This window comes from Solanum verrucosum, unplaced genomic scaffold (genome assembly GCF_900185275.1).
Source record: "Solanum verrucosum unplaced genomic scaffold, falcon-dt-bn FXZP01000278.1, whole genome shotgun sequence".
NCBI classification, from domain to species: domain Eukaryota; kingdom Viridiplantae; phylum Streptophyta; class Magnoliopsida; order Solanales; family Solanaceae; genus Solanum; species Solanum verrucosum.
Genome location: NW_026020332.1, coordinates 1,782,714 through 1,800,491, shown reverse-complemented (window position 1 = coordinate 1,800,491; position 17,778 = coordinate 1,782,714). Strand labels below are relative to the sequence as shown.

The 17,778-nt window shown below is 31.5% G+C and overlaps 3 protein-coding genes across 3 annotated transcripts in view; all 3 read left to right on the top strand.

Moving 5' to 3' along the window:
- Positions 1-17,778, top strand: part of LOC125836467 (60S ribosomal protein L18a-2-like) — a 115,808-nt gene that overhangs the window by 31,696 nt on the left and 66,334 nt on the right. The window lies entirely within an intron of this gene.
- Positions 4,126-8,156, top strand: LOC125836448 (uncharacterized). Its single transcript, XM_049515616.1, has 3 exons — positions 4,126-4,268; positions 6,726-7,226; positions 7,380-8,156. The coding sequence occupies exons 1-3, from the start codon at positions 4,178-4,180 to the stop codon at positions 7,961-7,963; spliced, it is 1,176 nt and encodes a 391-aa protein (XP_049371573.1). The 5' UTR covers positions 4,126-4,177; the 3' UTR covers positions 7,964-8,156.
- Positions 11,153-16,471, top strand: LOC125836452 (la-related protein 6A). Its single transcript, XM_049515621.1, has 11 exons — positions 11,153-11,526; positions 12,654-12,735; positions 12,941-13,035; positions 13,164-13,235; positions 13,320-13,399; positions 13,492-13,576; positions 13,852-13,899; positions 13,985-14,050; positions 14,145-14,279; positions 15,909-16,032; positions 16,121-16,471. Exons 1-11 carry the CDS (start codon positions 11,320-11,322, stop codon positions 16,246-16,248), a joined length of 1,122 nt encoding a protein of 373 aa, XP_049371578.1. The 5' UTR covers positions 11,153-11,319; the 3' UTR covers positions 16,249-16,471.

Sequence of the window (17,778 nt, the reverse complement as noted above, 5' to 3'; positions counted from 1 at the left end):
CAATGGCATGAGATTCACAATATACATTTTTTTTTTGCATTTCTATGTGATTTAATAAAATAGTGATATAATGTAAATGGTAATACTATTGAGCTAGTTTTTTTTTTTGGTGTCAGTGTTGTATATGACATGTTTTTAATCAAAACTATGTGTTACCAATATGAGTTGCGATGTAGTGATAGGAAGTCGAGTCCTAGGTTTAGAAAAAAATCATGTTGGGAGCCATCTCCAAATAGGCCCTACAGAATTCGGATTTAGTCGAAACACAGGAAAAAATAATAATTACTTATTAAGACTGATAAAAAGTCTCGAAAATTTGGATTCATATCTTGATAGAAAAAAAAAGATAATTTTTGTCTCTCTTTTAAAGAATTTATTCGATATTTGTATCATGGAAACTATCAGACAATAATGAACAACTTGAATGGCACTCAAATTAAAAAATATCCGTGAACACCCTAGCTGCATTTGTTTTTTCTTTTGGATGGTAACATAATGGCTTCTCCATATTAATCTAAAATTAAGAGAATTATTAAAAATATTTTTAAATTTGATGCAAATTATCAGTTTTGTCCTTAAACTATTGACAGTTTTAAAAATATTTATCTATTTGATTAACTAAATGAGATATATCATCGATCTGTCACATGACATAACAATCAGTTTCAAAATCTCGTAGGAGCATAAGACTCTTATTGAAAACACTTTTAAAGAAACGTTTTTAATATCAATTATTCAAAAATAAAATTAATAATTCACTACTTCTCTCTCTAAAATTATTCTATTGCAGTTTTAGTAGAAGCAATGCTTTTTTCATGCCAATGACGTATCTAAAGGGATCGTTGTTATGCGAAATAAAATGAAATATTTCAAATTAAAATTTAGATTATATTTTAATTAAAAATAAATTATTGATACTTTCAATTAAAATATAATAATATAATTTTTTTTCAAAGTATAATTACGACGATTTAATTATTTCATCAAATACAAAAAAAAATTATCTTATTTTTTAAATAAAAATAAAAATTTAAAAATATAATCTCAAATAATTTAATCCTCCAATCAAACAAACGATCCTTAAAAGTCTTCATGTACTATACATACTCTAGTTTGGAGGGTTGGGCTGCTTTTTACAAAGTTGAACAACTTTGACTGCTACAGACACTAGAGTATTTCCCGCCATTTCCTCGGGTTCTGTGCTAATATACCTTTCTGGCCCCTTAAGTGTGATTTTTAACATAAAAAATCTCAAAGTTTAAATCATTAAACAAATGACAATACACGTAGGAAATAAAATTTTCATGTAAGATGAATGCGTATATTTGTTTAATTTTATATAATTTTAAATACATATTTATACATATCTAAAATTAAAAATTATAATTAACAATTGACATTAAGTTTAAATGTCATATTTATGTATTATGCCTAAACAAATCATGAGAATTAATAATTGAAGTTCCGAATTGTTTAAGATGCTGTTCGCAAATTTCTAAAATTCGGCGGTGACCCTACATTGGGTTGAGGGTCCCACTAAAGGTGAGAAAGTGAAACACCAAAATCAAAAAACGCGGAATGTACGGTATGCTTTCTTTATATAATAAAATAAAAACACGCAAATTTTGGAAGTGGGTTAACATAAACCCCTAGTATCTCTACATTTTTTTTTTAGGGAAAAAAGGAAAAATATACTCCGATATCGTAAATAGTATGGAAATATCTTTCATCATACTTTTTGGATATTGGTGTTCATGTCATTCAAAAATTAGAGTATATATGTCATTTACTCTAACAGAAAACTAAATAGGCACATGTGGCGCAATCTTATCCGTCCATCCGATATTTAATAAATGTTGGAACGGTGGATAAGATTATGACATGTATATGTACATTAGTATAAACGGTATATATGCTCTAATTTTTGGACGGCAGAGGCATTAATGTCCCAAAAATATGACGGAGGGTACATGTATGCCATTTATGATAGTTTGGGGGTATATTTGTCTTTTTCTCTTTTTAAAAAAATTAAATTCATTTTAATTTATCACATGAATAACATAAAAAGATTTACTTTTAGGGTGTATCGTTGAAAAAAAAAAGTATTTTTCATGATTGATACTTTAAAATTTTAAAAAATTGCTATTGTAAATAAATTTATAGATAATCTAGACAAATATATGAATGTGGAGGGTGAGAGTAGGAGCTTGGGTGAAATTATTAAATAGTACTTGTGTGTTTTTAAAAATAGTAAAAATCCTAATTCCACTACTAATTTTAGGTTTAAATTTTGAAAAATTGAATTATTTTGATGAGACTCTTTAATGCAAATTCAGATTAATCAAATTCCACAATAAATATATAAATCACAAGTGGAAAACAAAAAATAAATATCTTTAAGCAGGTGTTATGCAAAGGATTTGAAACCTCAATTTCAAGTTTCGATTTGAAATGAATATTTGTTTATGAAATTTGCATATAATTTGAACTTTAAGTTCAAATTGTCATTTTAATCCCAAATTCTCTAAAAAGTAGAATTTAATTTATTTTTTAAATGTAAAACTTTATTCATAAATTTAAATATTATAAAAGAGCTATTATTTTATTTTATTTTAAAAAATAGACTCATGCTCGACGTTAATAAATTGCTCATATTTTATGAAATGATCATATTAATACGATGTCCTATGATATCCTAATACATTATTTATATATTATAATTTATAATTTATTTGTTTGATAAGATTAAATAAGAATTGATTATTATTATTTTTATTTTTTTTGATAATTTTCATATTTACAAATATTTAAATTACATATTCAAATAAAATATCATGTTCGAAAGAAATCCAAATGGATCCTAATTATTATGTGACTTGTATTATCAACTGAAATTGGCATTGATAGTGGGATCAAGAGGAGCGTGGTAGGCCAAAGTTTGTTTCACAACAAGACAATTTATTTATTTATTTTTGGTTTCTTGAATCAAAATTTTGTTAAAAAAAACCACATAATCTTTGATAGGAGATTATTCTCTAATGGATGAAAACCAAAAGTATATTTTATATGTACTTAACAAAAGGATATTGTAATATGAAATTAGAAGAATCTTAATTTACCAAAGTCTCTCTTAAGAAACACCTTTTCTTATTATTGTACTAGGAAAAGCACATGTCCTTCAAATATTAATTGATCAACAAAAGAAAAAGTTGCTCCTAAAAGCAAATTAGCTATAGCTGTTTAAAGTCGACCTCAAAAAACCATAGCCCCTGCAATCCCAATCAAAAGCATTTAAAAGTAACTTAAAAATTATTCCATCTCTGTCAATTTATGTGGCACATTATTTTTCGAGAATCATACAATTTAAGTTTAATCAAAATTTTATGTATAAAATCTTTGATTTTTTTGAAACAAAAATTGTATATTTATAGACTATGTAAAAAATACTATAAGCTACAATAATTGACAATTCAAAATATTTAAAAGAAATTTTATGGTAAAAAATAGACTTATTTGAATCTCGAAATCCGAAATGTGTCATATAAATTGAAATGGAAAGAGAATATTACTCCATCAAAGATCTTTTTGTAGAAAAAAATACATTCCTCGTTCTATTTTACGTGACATTATTTCGATACTCATATTGAAGTCTTATTAGTTTAAATTTGCATAGGGCTCCATTAGGAGGAAGCGCTCCTTATGAAAAAAAAAAATCATTCTCATCCAAAGCTTCTTGTTAAAGAAGGAATAGTTTCATCAACTGCAACACATCATTTGGTAATATGTTACACCTTTTTTTTTGTTAGGCTATTAAAAAAAATCTATATTTCTTGAATTTCACATCTATTAAAAAAATACCATACAAATTATAATGAAGATTTTTGTTTTCTTCACCCTACCTTTAAGCTTTACTCTTAATTAAATTACATAGTTTAGTATCTTTTATAACAATTTTACTACTGGTGGAGCTAAATAGACGGACAAAAAAAATGGAAACGCAAAAGAAAAAGGAAAAGGACGAAAGAAAATTGCAAAAAGAGCATGAGGCCCCACAAAAAAAATAAAAATAAAAATAAAAGCATGAATCTTGGATAAAAAGGACATTTGCTGTTGCCCTTTTTCTTCACTCAAAGCAGAGTGTTAGAATAGAAAAAAAGGGAATTTATTCTTTGTCGCCATGGAAATAGCTTCGAGCTCAACAAAATTCAAATGGGTTTCTGCATTTCTTCTTCTTCTTGCTTGCTCAGCTGCTGGACAAGTTCAAGATGGTTAGCTTTCTTCTCTGCTCTTCTCTTTCGATTTTAATTCGAAACTACTTATCAAACTTTTCTTTTTCAACTTTTATGTTTGATTTACCTCCATTTGGTATGAGATCTGGTAAATAATTTCTTCTATCATCATTTTTAGCTTCAAACGTATGCTAATTTAAGCTTATAATCATTTTGGGACTGACAGTGGTACGAACATTTAATCACAAATAGTTTATTTTGTTTATCTCTGTCTGAAACAGAATTAATTCGATCAAGTTCCATAGCAGCATATTAATGTGTGTTTATCAAAATATTATTTCTACTCACGGTATAATTTTAATTTTAAAATGTCAAACAAAGTTATTTAAGTAAATAGTATAACATTAATTGTATTTAAGTATAAGTAATCATTTTGTTAATGTTGATCGTCCTGAGGTGTTACTGAGACACCCTGTAAGAATCATGACTATGTAGGAGTACTTATGGACAATGGTATAGAGTTATGATCCTCTTATAGTTATGTCGTTATTAGTAATTACTATTGTAAAAATTAATTATACGAGAGAATTTTTTATTAAATATCATATAAAATTAATTAGTGTCACGTAAAATGAAAAAATAGATTTTTTCGCAATAACTTGTAGATGTACTACTCATGGTAAAAGTTTTTTAAATTTCGTAGGCAAAGCTAATATCAATAATACCATCCATTGTTACATTTTAGGGCCTACAGAGTTACTACCCATAGTATTTAATTTGATAAATATTCCTTTCATACATCACAATACCTGTCAAATGGCTTTACCTCTACCGCGTGAACTCTGAGTGAAATGTTCTCATATCATTATTTGGTACGACTTTCAAGTAACCTCAATAGTAAAATTTTTTTCTTTATATTAGGTGCTTTCACATAATTATTTGTACTTGTACTTTTTCTAGCTTATGAAATGCACATGCTTCTTCGTTACTTGTTCAATTTTTTTTTAATTGTCCTAATTACTTGTACATTTTGATAAATTAAGAAAGAATAATTTTTTTACCTATTATACATTCAATTAAGTATTTTGAAAAATATAAAACTTCTTAAATATCTTGAGTTTTTTAATTCATCTACTTCATAATTAATAGAAGTAAAATGATAAACTCACTATGTCAATAATTGTCTTCTAATAGATGTGTCAATTCAAAAATAGATAAGTAATTAGGGACAGAGGGAGTATTTTCTTGTGGTCAATGAAGTAATTGAGAGCTATGATTTTCCATATTTAAATTTTCCATTTGTCCTAATTTTAATGAGCAGAGTTAAATGACAAGTATTTCGTAAAATTAATTGAGATATGTGAAAATGGACTCAGGCACCATAGTTATAATAAAAAAAAGTATTTCAATTCTAAAAATTCGTTCAAGATTCGATTAAAGAGACAATAACTCGATGAACAACAATGAGAAACAAAGACAACTAAGGGTGTGTTTGGTACGAAGGAAAACACTTTTCGAAAAATATTTTTCAATTTTCTCATGTTTGGTTGGATAAAATGTTTTTTAAATCAATTCGTTTTTCTCAAATTTAAGGAAAATGACTTCCTATCAAAACTAAAAAAAAACATTTTTCAAAACTTTCTTTCAACTTCAAATTATAATTTTTTTGTTGGAAAAATAAATTTAAAGCTTATTTTGAAAAAACATTTTTCAACGTCAATTTTTTTATTTTTTAACCCATCCTCACCCTGACCCCTCCCGCCAGCCCCAACCCTCCCACCCCCCAAATAAATAATTTAATCTCTATTTTTAAAAAATATTTTCAATTTCAAATTTTTATTTTTTCACCTCCAACCCCGGCCAGCCCCACTATCAGCTCCCTCCCAAAAATAAAATTAAATTAAAGTTTATTCTTAAAAAATATTTCCAATTTCAATTTTTTATGTTTTCACCTCACCCCACTACCCGTGACCCCACCCCAAAAAGAATATTAATTTTATTTTTAAAAAATATTTTTAATTTCAAATATTTATTTTTTTACCCAACTCACCCCTACAACTTCCAACCCCGCCAGTCCCCTCCCCCAAAAAAATTAAGTTTATTTTAAAAAGTTATTTTCAATTTCAATTTAAAAATTATTTTCTACTCTTTACTAAAAAAAATTAAAATAAATATTTTCTACTCAACAACTAAATATAAAAAAATAAATAAAAAAATTAATTATTTTCCAGTAAAACATTTTACATGAAAAAATATTCTCCTTACTGCACAAGTGAAACAAACCAGTAACTACTTCTCCCGTGAAAATCTTACAAGTACGATATAAGAAGATAGACTTTACTCAAATTTTACCCCTATTTAGAAGTTATTTTCGATGTATCTTCGACTCAGATGTTACTGCGTAGGTAAAAGCATTGCTGATTAAATCGCTTTGTATGTTTCTATAATTTGTAGCGCATCGTTACTTAATTGTCAATCCAACCTTGTGTTTTGCAGGTCCGTTAGTTAACGGTAATTTTGAGACCCCGCCGTCAGGCGGTTTCTCTTCCGGCGACGGATTCTCCGACGGGCCATCCGAAATCCCCAGCTGGAAATCAAACGGCACCGTAGAGGTAGTGGAATCCGGGCAAAAACAGGGTGGAATGATCCTCATCGTACCACAAGGAAGACACGCAGTTCGGCTTGGAAACGACGCCGAGATAAGCCAAGAGCTCAAAGTAGAGAAAGGCTCCATTTACTCAATCACTTTCAGCGCGGCTCGCACGTGCGCTCAGCTAGAGTCACTCAACGTTTCAGTTCCTCCAGCATCACAGACCATTGATCTTCAGACTCTGTATAATGTTCAAGGCTGGGATTCCTACGCGTGGGCCTTTCAGGCTGAAGAAGATGACGTGCGGGTCGTTTTTACAAATCCTGGCATGGAAGATGACCCCACTTGTGGACCCATTATTGATGATATTGCTATCAAGAAGCTTTTCGTTCCAGATAAGTCAAAAAGTAAGGTCATTTCTGTTTCTTTATTGGGCCCCATTTCCAGCTGTTTAGGTCAAATATTTACTATAGTTCCATTTTTAATTTATGCGAGATTTGAATTGAAACATTCGTGTAGTTATAAAAGCTAATTGTTACTTAATTTGGTTATTGGAACAGATAATGCAGTACTTAATGGAGACTTTGAAGAAGGTCCATGGATGTTTAGAAATACTTCTCTCGGTGTTCTTCTTCCAACCAACCTCGACGAGGAAACATCATCGCTCCCTGGTTGGATAGTTGAATCAAATCGAGCAGTTCGATACATCGATACATATCACTTCACAGTTCCAGAAGGAAAGAGAGCAATAGAATTGCTGTCAGGAAAAGAAGGCATTATATCCCAGATGGTTGAAACCAAGCCTAACAAGCCATACAGATTGACATTTTTGTTTGGCCATGCAGGGGATTCATGCAAGGAACCACTAGCAATCATGGCCTTTGCTGGTGATCAAGCCCAAAACATCCATTACACTCCCAATTTCAATTCTTCATTTCAGAATGCTAACCTGAATTTCACTGCCAAGGCAGACAGGACACGTATCGCGTTCTATAGTATCTATTACAATACAAGAAGTGATGATATGAGCTCTCTTTGTGGACCTGTTGTGGATGATGTGAGGGTTGAACTGTCTGCGTCTAGCAGAGTCAAGGTTTTCGGGTTTGGGTTTATGTTTTGGTTGTTAGTCTTAGTTTTGGGTTAAGATGAATAGCTTTCTATTCCACACAACGTATATGGGGATCCAATGTAGTACTACCAGCAGGGAGGTCCAGAATCGGACGCCCCCGGCATAAGAAAGTTGGCTGTATTAAATAGAAGGTATGTATGTCTCCTCATGTCAATGTAGTATGTATTGGTATTTTTGCAATCGAAATTTGAAAGTGCTTCATTTTGTTAAGGTTCAGTAATCTTGGGATCCTTTACACTACTATCTTCTGTGGTGCTATGACAAATAGTAGTACTACTACACATCTATTTGTTATACTTGGTTCTGTTTGCATATTCGAAATTATTAAATTTATAATGATGTATGACTAATAACTAGTATAATTATGGGAAACAACCTCTTTATCCCGCAAAGGTAGAGGTAAGGTGCCCTGTCTTTGTTTGTTCGACTCTGTGTTGGACATTGGGTTTTCGAGACAAGGAATGTATGCTAGTATAACCCCAAGTGGTTACGCAAAAATACAAGAAGATTGGCAGTTTCAGGTGCCTCTAGAGAAACCATACATCTTTAAGAAGCTCGACAATCTTCAGTTATCTAATGACACACTACACATGCCATTTTGAGTGGAAAATTTGTTATGTCAGGCTATCCAAATCTTCTTTAAATGCACTTGGATGTCTTTTTTCTCACCAAGCAAGTTACCTAGCTTTGAGCAATTTCACTCCTAAAAATTGAAATTGCTCAAAGCTACGAAAATTGAACATCTTCAAGCTGTACTGGGGAAACCATGCATTGTGTTGGTGGCTTTTCTCAACTCGATCACTCATTACAAAAAGTGATGATTGATTGGTGTAAACAGCTCAAGAGTAAATCCTGAGAGGCTCCAAAACTTGAGGACAACTTGATGGGATGTAATCATTTTTATTTTGTTCAATCACAATGTTGCACCCAGGGTAGGAACCGGGAGGAGGTTCATCCAAAACTCTTTGCTTGACTTTAATGTTTTTTATCAACCAACCCCCCACCCCCATCCCAAAAAAAAAATGTAAACAAAAAAATAGTTTGTTTTTTTATTACAAAAAATATTTTTTTAAAGGTTTTTTTTTATCACTCAACCCACCGACCATCCCCCTCATCCCTACTACCCCCGATACCCCCCTAAAAAAATATTTTAAAAATTAAATTTCTTATAAAAAATAATAAATTTTTAAAAGTTTATTTTACCACCCCACCCCTACCAGCCCGACCACTTATTTTTTTTTTATGAATTAACATTTTTTACTTATTTTATCCATTTAATTATCCACTTTTAAATGGGTATATAGATAACTATGAGTGGATAACCCATATAAATTACCTATTCTGCCATTTTTAGGATAACTTATTTTTTTACCAAGGGAGTTCATAAAGAGTTCTAAATAATAGCGAACAAAAATATTACTCTCTCCATTCACTTTTACTTGTCATTGTTTGATTTGACACAATCATTAAGAAAATAACTACTATTGATATTGGTATTTTACCAAGCTATCCCTATTAAATAATATTTAGTATTAGCTTTTGAAAAATGATTTATAGAATAAGTATTTTATACTGAGTGTAAAACAAGAAAAAATAATATTTTATTTTATATATTAAAAGTGATAAGTTAAAATAAACGGAAGGAATAGATGATTATGTGGCATGTTGAAACCAGTGGCGGATCTATGCAGAGGTTTGGGGGTGCCACGCCACCCCCGAACTTCGACGGAAACTCTATATATACATAGGTATATATATATAATATTTATATAAATATAAAACGTGCCACCCACAGAACAAAATTGTCTTGTGGTGTCATGGTAGGAGGGCAACTTTAAAAGGCTGATATTGCGGGTTCGAATCCCATTTGTACCTATTTTTTTGAGAAATTTGATGCAGACGTTTTTTAAGAAAAAAAAAAGGCTCCAAGCACTGGCACAATTTTTATTTTTATTTTTATAATTGTTATTGACTTAAATTAAATTAATTACATTATTACTCCTTTGACTTTTCTTTTATTTGATTAAATACTCAATAAAAGTGTAATATCTTATTATTTACATTTTATTGATTGATTTATGATATATATCGAAAAGACAAATATTTTAATCAAATATAAAATTAATTTAATCGATAAGTCTATTTGGCACCCACGAACTCTAAATCCTGGATCTGCCACTGGTTGAAACCTACCTCACTAGTCACTACCTCGGTATCAATACGATAATTATGCACCGAAGTCGTATGCAAATTATGAAAAGTAATTTGAAAAGAATTTATATGAAACACTTGAAATATGAAAAGTAAGTACTATCAATATTGTAGGTAAGTTATAAGAAATGTAATCATTGCGTAATGTAACTTGAGATGGAAAAGGTTTAGCATTTGTGCAAAGATAAGTTATATAAAAATTAATATCTTACAAATTATAATGTAGAAATTAATAATGTACGGTAATAATTAGTAATTCAGAAATAGTAATGCATGCTATGTTTTCCTTTTTAACCATTTGGGAAAATAATTGTTTTAACATACTAAGGTGATTTTGATCATTTTAGTTATTTTTGTTTTACTTTTCATTATAGTTTAAATTAACATTCATAGATTTTCTACATAATTTATGAGTATATACATTTTCTTTGTTTCATATTAAAGTTTTCACTTTTTTTAAACTTCTTTAAGAAATTATAAATAAGATTAATAGTTTTACTAATTTTCCCCTTAAAAAAATTATTTCGAAACTTTTCAATTCTTTTTATAGCTTAAGAAGATTAATTGTAAGGTTTAAATAAGGAAAAAAATTTAAGTAATACTATTTTAATATTATAAATTAACAATTATTTTTTATAATATAGACAACTAATATAGAATATTAGTGATGTGAATGACAAAAATCACACCCATTAATTGCATTTCTAATTATGAATTTTGTGCAAGATATCAACTCCATTTAATATTGTAGTACATTTAGTAGGAATACATTAATCAAATTATATGTTTTAAAATTACTAATAAATATTTCAAAAAATCATCATAAATAATTTAATTATCTTAATTTTTTTTTCTATAATAGAATAATTGAAAGCTGGACTAATTTGACTAAAACAGACTAATTTTTTTTTTTGGACTAAAAATAGCACACTTTGAGTAACCAAAGGCCCTAAAAATAAAAAAACCTTCGTCTCTATTGATCTTTCCTATATATACTTTGCCTATTTCCAGTAAAACTTCTTCGAGAGATCAAGCGAAGAAGAAGAAGAAGAATAAGGAGGAAGAAGAAGGGGAAAAAATGGGGAAAAAATGATGGGTTTTTTTCTTTGACCTTTCAGTTTTCCATATCTTCTCTCTTCCCTCTCCTTAAAAAAATAAAAATGGAAGCAGACGGTGGTGGAGTACTCCCCATACCCTCTCAGACCGCTTCATTTCCGCCCCATGATGATGATCGTCCTGATTTTTCACCTGTTGGATCGCCGGAGTCTCACTTTATTGACGATCTTTCTCAGCCGTCTGATCAACTCCATGCCCAAGTCACCGATACTGTACTCACCGATGATCTTCGTAACAAGATCGTTAAGCAGGTTCCTTTTTTAATTGTTTTTTCTTTTGGGTTTGGTTTATTTCATCAATTGACGAAATGGGGTTTTTCATTCTTGGGTGAATTTTTGAGTTTTAGGGTTATATGCTAAAAAGTTAAGTTTATGAGTGAGTTAGATGATTGTGTGCAATTGGATTGGATGGGTGTTCAGAAATTTGCTTAATTGTAGATATACAACAACAACATACCTAGAGTAATCCCACAAGTAGGTTTCCTGTAGATGTGGCCCAGAAATTTATTCAAGTGAAAATTTTCAATTGGATTGATTGGTCGCAATTTTTGTTGTTGCTCTGTTGTTTTTGCTAAGTTAGGGTTACTGGATTAGCTGATTATTATTTAAAAGTTAGAAATGTTTCTTCTATATGGTAGAAGAGGTGGAGGTATAAATGGGAATTGTTTCATATGTTCTGAGACTTCCTCATTTGATTATAGTAAACAAAATCTGATTTTGAATTTATTTCTTTATCATTGGATGTCCCTATCAAGTTCTTCCTGTGGTTCTTAATTATATGAATAGAACTTGAGAAAAAGATTTAATTTTTCAAAACTTGTTTGAGATATTGTAGGTTTGTTCATTTATTGTAGTTGCAACATCTTGCTGAAACTTGTAAAGGAAATTTAGTTATAGCATGATGTTTTCTGGACTTTTATGTGGTACCTGACAAAGATTTTCTGCATCTATCAGAATGGATCGCAAATGCATGATTTCACTCTTGTATTTCAGAAACCTTTTTCTTAAGTGAAGTTGTACAGACTTGGTTAATGAGCATTTGTTTCTCACATACATACTTTGGTATTCTCGTAACATAACGTTTGCTTTATACAACCTTCAGATATTAGAATTTACCTTTGATTACTCTAGCCTTTTACTAGTCCTTGGTATCTATAGCTTTGCTGCTCTGTCTTAGTGTCTAAATACAACAACATACCAGTGAGATCCCACAAGTGGGGTATTGGGAGGATGGGGTATACACAAACCGTACTCATGCCTTGTTTTAGTGGCTAGATATTAGTAGTAAAATCTGTAGCATATAATTTTTACTACATGGCAGTTTTTGCTTCTGACCACTATCCAGTTCTCAGATTTAAAGGAAATTTTGCCTCTTGCAGGTTGAGTATTACTTCAGCGATGAAAATTTGCCTACTGACAAGTTTCTGTTGAAGTATGTGACTAGAGACAAGGAAGGATTTGGTAAGTGTTGGAGCTTATTTGTTTATGACGAGGAAGGTTCTCACAGTGGCCTCATATTTCTTTCCGACTCCCTCTCTATGTTCACTTATTCTTGTAACTGTTTCGGGGGCTATATGTTTTGTATCCTCGAGTATCTCCCCTATACAGATGCACTCCACTACCTTCTTTATATCTTAAAATCTCAACTGAGTGCTGTATCTTGCAGTCCCTGTGAAAGTAATTGCCTCTTTTAGAAAAGTTAAGAAGCTTACGAAGGAGACATCAATAATAGCAGCTGCACTTGGGGAATCTTCTCTGCTTGTAAGTCTAATTCTTCTTGTTGACTATAAATAATATTGATTTATACTCCTTTTAATCCCTTCGTCTTTATGCAAATATTCCTAGGTTATGTCTTTCATTCTCTTTGTTCTTTTTTTCTTATTCTGGAGGTTGTAAGCCGTGATGGGAGAAAGGTGAAGCGACTTCATCCTCTTCCATTAAGTGATATTAAAGATCCCAAGGTATTGCTACTTCTACTGGAACTCAATGAATATAATCTAAACTAAAGTTTGGATGAATTTATTCTTCTACTTACCATGTTCTAGGTTTGTACTGTATTGGTGGAAAATTTACCTGAGGATCATTCAGTGAATAACCTTCGGAGCATATTTGGCCAGGCTGGAAAGTATGTTGCCTTTTCTTTTTTCATACACTATTTTCTTTTTGGTCATTAAATATTCCTGGAAACAATGGTCTGGAATTATTTTGAACTTCTAGTGTGAAGCATATTACCATTCGCGATCCACACACTGAAAGAGATCCCAGAAAATGCACAACTGCAGAGAAGCTGCTCAGTGGTAAGGTATGTAATTACAGCTTCTACGTCAGAGCATCTGTAGACCTGACTAGTGTGAAGCATGGGATGGGTCTCAAAACAGTTGACTTACATTTAGAATTTTGGTTTTCCTAGTTGTTCATGAGAAATATTATCACGTTTAGGGTCCAACTGGCCATGCTGTTTATGTTTGCATCTAACCACATTGAAGGATATATGAGAAATTTTGAAGTGGTAGGATTATATTATTTCTTCATGTATGCTATGGACATTTATTTCTTCTTCTTTCTTTCTTATTGTAGTTGCATGCTCTTGTGGAATATAACACAGTGGAAGCTGCTGAAAAAGCTGTGAGTGTGAATCAAGGTTCCTATTCATTTTGGCTGTGTCATTTCATAAAATCTGATGATGTTCATTTTGTTGGTGGCTGTTCAGGTGACCATTTTGAATGATGAACAGGATTGGAGATTTGGCTTGCGAGTCAAGCTTCTCAAGAAAATAGTAATTTGTTTTGTCTCCTTTTCTTCCTTTCCCTTTACATCGAATAATATTGTCATTGGTGTATGCTGTATAACATGTTATATTAACTCTTCAGAACAAGCCTGGCCAAAGTAAGAAAGGTTGGAGAGATCCAGATTTTGATAGGAATAACAATATCCAAGCATCTGATCTGGCAGTTAATGAGGAAAACAATTCAAGTGAGCATCGCGTTGATTCACAAGACGAAGAGGTTAATCATTATTACTTTGCAATCTTTAGATTTATGTCTAAATATAGTTGTTTAGTAGTAGGATATTCGCTTTAGTGGCTAGAAAACAGAAGAGTAATGCCTACTTTATTATGGATATTTTCCAAGTTTTGATCAACATACCTTAAGAAATAGGGTGAAGTGGAAAACAAAAAGAAGAAAAAAGTTGATAAAAACTGATGGATGGAAGTCAGGAAGTTGCTGAAAGTCGATAAAATAATTAAAGAGCCAGCTTGTATGCTGTTATGGTTGGAACATAATTCAAAATTTCTTTCTCCCCAAGAGAAAATATTCTCAATCATTTTCCATACCTTCATACATGGCAACTGGCACATGCAGAATCCACCTCATTTTGGACACACTTTCCATGAAACTTAACTCCACCCTTGCTCTTTTCAAAGATTATTCCTAGGGAGCTCACCAAAAAGCATATTTCAGTAACACTCTATCTCCCTCGATCATTATCACACCTTGAAACCACAGAATCCCAAAATCATCTCCTCACTCCACCAGTGCACTCCCTTCTTCCCCCTTTTTCTCACTATTCCCTCTTTCATCAATGAAACAAAATTCATATTTCATCTCATCTACTTGTCCATCACTCACATCCATTATAGAAAATCCCACTAACACCTCTCACTCTTCTTGTTTCTTACACTATTTTCATTCACAAAATACTTGACCAAAATTTTAGTCTGTAAAATCCAAAAAAGTGCCCAGCAGGAAATGTCACAACTGACATAACCAAAAGCTTTATCCTCTCCATTTTTCGGTTTAATCAACGTCTATGGTTCTTTTCCTCATCAAAGCCTTATAAAGGTTTGAGAGAGAGAAAAAGGTTGGATTGAGTTGAAAATTTTATGTCATGGCATGGGAAGTTTTTCTAAAAAAAGAACATTAAAGATATCTGAATTTCAGGGCACAGTTTTATGCTGAAAAAAAGTGAGGGAAATAATAATGGGGAACAAAGGAAAGTAGGTCTAAATAACACTTGCAATGCTTTTATAAACCCCTTGTCTATCAAGTCACCACACTGGGTGTGTGAGACACATTTTGAGAAAGTAATGTGTCTGGGGAGATATTAGGTGCAAAGTTTTAAGTGTTATTTTGACAATTCGGATCAAGAGGGGAAGTTGTGTATTCTTCCAAAATGTTTTCTCACACGAGACACGTCTGCCAAATGGATTTAGGGTGGTTATTCTTAAAAACGAAGTATGAAAAGGTGAACAAAGAGTTAAGATGTTCAAACTAGTTTGATTAGGAAAGGAGTAGCATAGTCATCGTTAAGCAAAAAGGTTCAAACAGTACCTTGTTGTATACTCCCTCTTTATAGTTCGTGGTATGGTTATCCACCAATCACTCTATTGTCAGTCCAGTTTCTTTCATTGTGCCATTTGTCAAACCAATCAGCTTTTTACTCGTTCTTGAACTGTCTTCTTATGTTGTACACTTGACAAATAATTGTCTAGCTGCCATGTTCACTTATAGCAATAGTAAAATTCTGCAGTTCATGGTTTCTTAAGGATCAATAAAAGCGAAATTTCAGGATTAGTGGAGTACATTTTCAATTTCTCTTGCATATTGTTGATATATGTAATTTTTGCATTTCAGGAGGGTGACCATCTATTGAAGGAGACCATTGGGGAGCATGCACAAAAGGAGAAAAATGGGCCCAGGGTGACAACCAGAAGTCGAGGCCGTGGAAGGAGAAACAAGCGTGGCACAAATGGACATGGTAAGATTTCCGAGGACACTATGCTTGTTCTCTCTCTTGCTTCTCCTTATTCTCTTGAATTTAATGATATTTGTTTAAACATCACCAGGCCATGGAGCTACTTCTTCCACTCATTTGGTTGAACCATCAAAACCTCCTCCTGGTCCAAGAATGCCTGATGGAACCAGAGGATTTGCTATGGGAAGAGGCCGACCTCTTTCTTCATCTCCAAGCTAATGATGTTTTGTTAAATGTGTCTTACTGCAAATATAATCTATGTTTTGAGGATTGTGTTGCTATGTATTCAATGTGAAAAATGCTTGGATGATGAATTTCAATGGTTAGTGCTTCGAATTTGCAATTGTACTCCTGTGTTATAGAATTGTGGGTTCCTGAAGACAGAGGTATATAACATTGTACTTTTGTGCCATTATGTTAATAAAGACTATTTTTGTGCCAATTTTGCCATCATTGGTTTGTCCAGTTGATTCAACGTCTAATGTGGTGTTTCCTAAATTTGCAATGTGGTAAGGTGATTTATTAAAATTACTTTGGTACACTCAATCCAATTTTCTGAACAAAACACCTTACTGATTCCTTTGTGGTGATGCAGGAGAAAAATACCTTCAAAATTCAGTCTTTAAAGAACTCATTTTTACTTGGATGAAAAGGCTATAAAATGTCACCCATAATGGAAACTTCATTGTTAAAATGCTTGCCAATTTCTTTATGCATCTGTCCTAGCAATGCTCAATTGCAATATCTTTTTTTTTTTTAATCTAATAGAAGAGGAAGACTTGCCAACTTAAATTGTAATCAAATCTTCTCCTTGATTGCTCTATTAGTATGCTGGCTGGATAGTAGTTTAGAGGAGATAATATGACAAGACTTTTATGTGTACCAAGCACCACCAATGGGTTTGAAGATGGTTATACTTTCAGAGGTCTCAGGTTCGAGCGTGAGAAGAACAAATTTATTGATAGAAAATGGCTTACTCCTTGAGGGGCAGTGGGGATATTTGAGGAAGTCGGGCTGATCGGTGTTTTTTATTGAATTAGTGTATGCCAACGTGCTAAAAATAACCTTTTAAAACTTCTTCGAGGATCAATTATGATTCTTCTTTCTATCAAAATAAATTGAATTTCAAAGTACGTTACCCTTCTTTACTTGTGCAGAATTAGTTGTCCCTTCTTTTAAAACTTCTTCTTCGAGAGGATCAATTCTGATTCTTCTTTTCTATCAAAATAAATTGAATTCCAAAGTACACCTCCCTTCTTTACTTGTGAAGAATTAGTTGTCTCTTCTTTTACATAGGTCATGGTGAGCACTAACTAATGACATGTATATCAGAGACATTTCAAATGGTTTTAAGATTGGTTTTTTTGTTCTAAAAATGGTTTATGATAATTTCAATTTAAACTTTCTTTTTAATTTGTTTTACAAATTGACATTCCTATATTTATAAATAATGTATTTTTTCGTTTAATATCAAGAATTTATTGTCATAAAAATATCATAACTTTTTTGAGGATCATAATTTTTTTCAAATAAATTTCATGTCTAGTCGACTTCACATAAATCGACAGGAAAGAGTAACAATCAATAACTTCTAATTATTCATGAAAAAACAAAATCTGTAATTTGCCGTCCAGAAAAAAAGAAAAAAAAAACAGTTATCCAACATCTATTTTCACACCACACCAAAACAAACCATCACATGAGAAAATATATTTCGATGCTTAGTTACTTGAATTTTTAATTTATTGA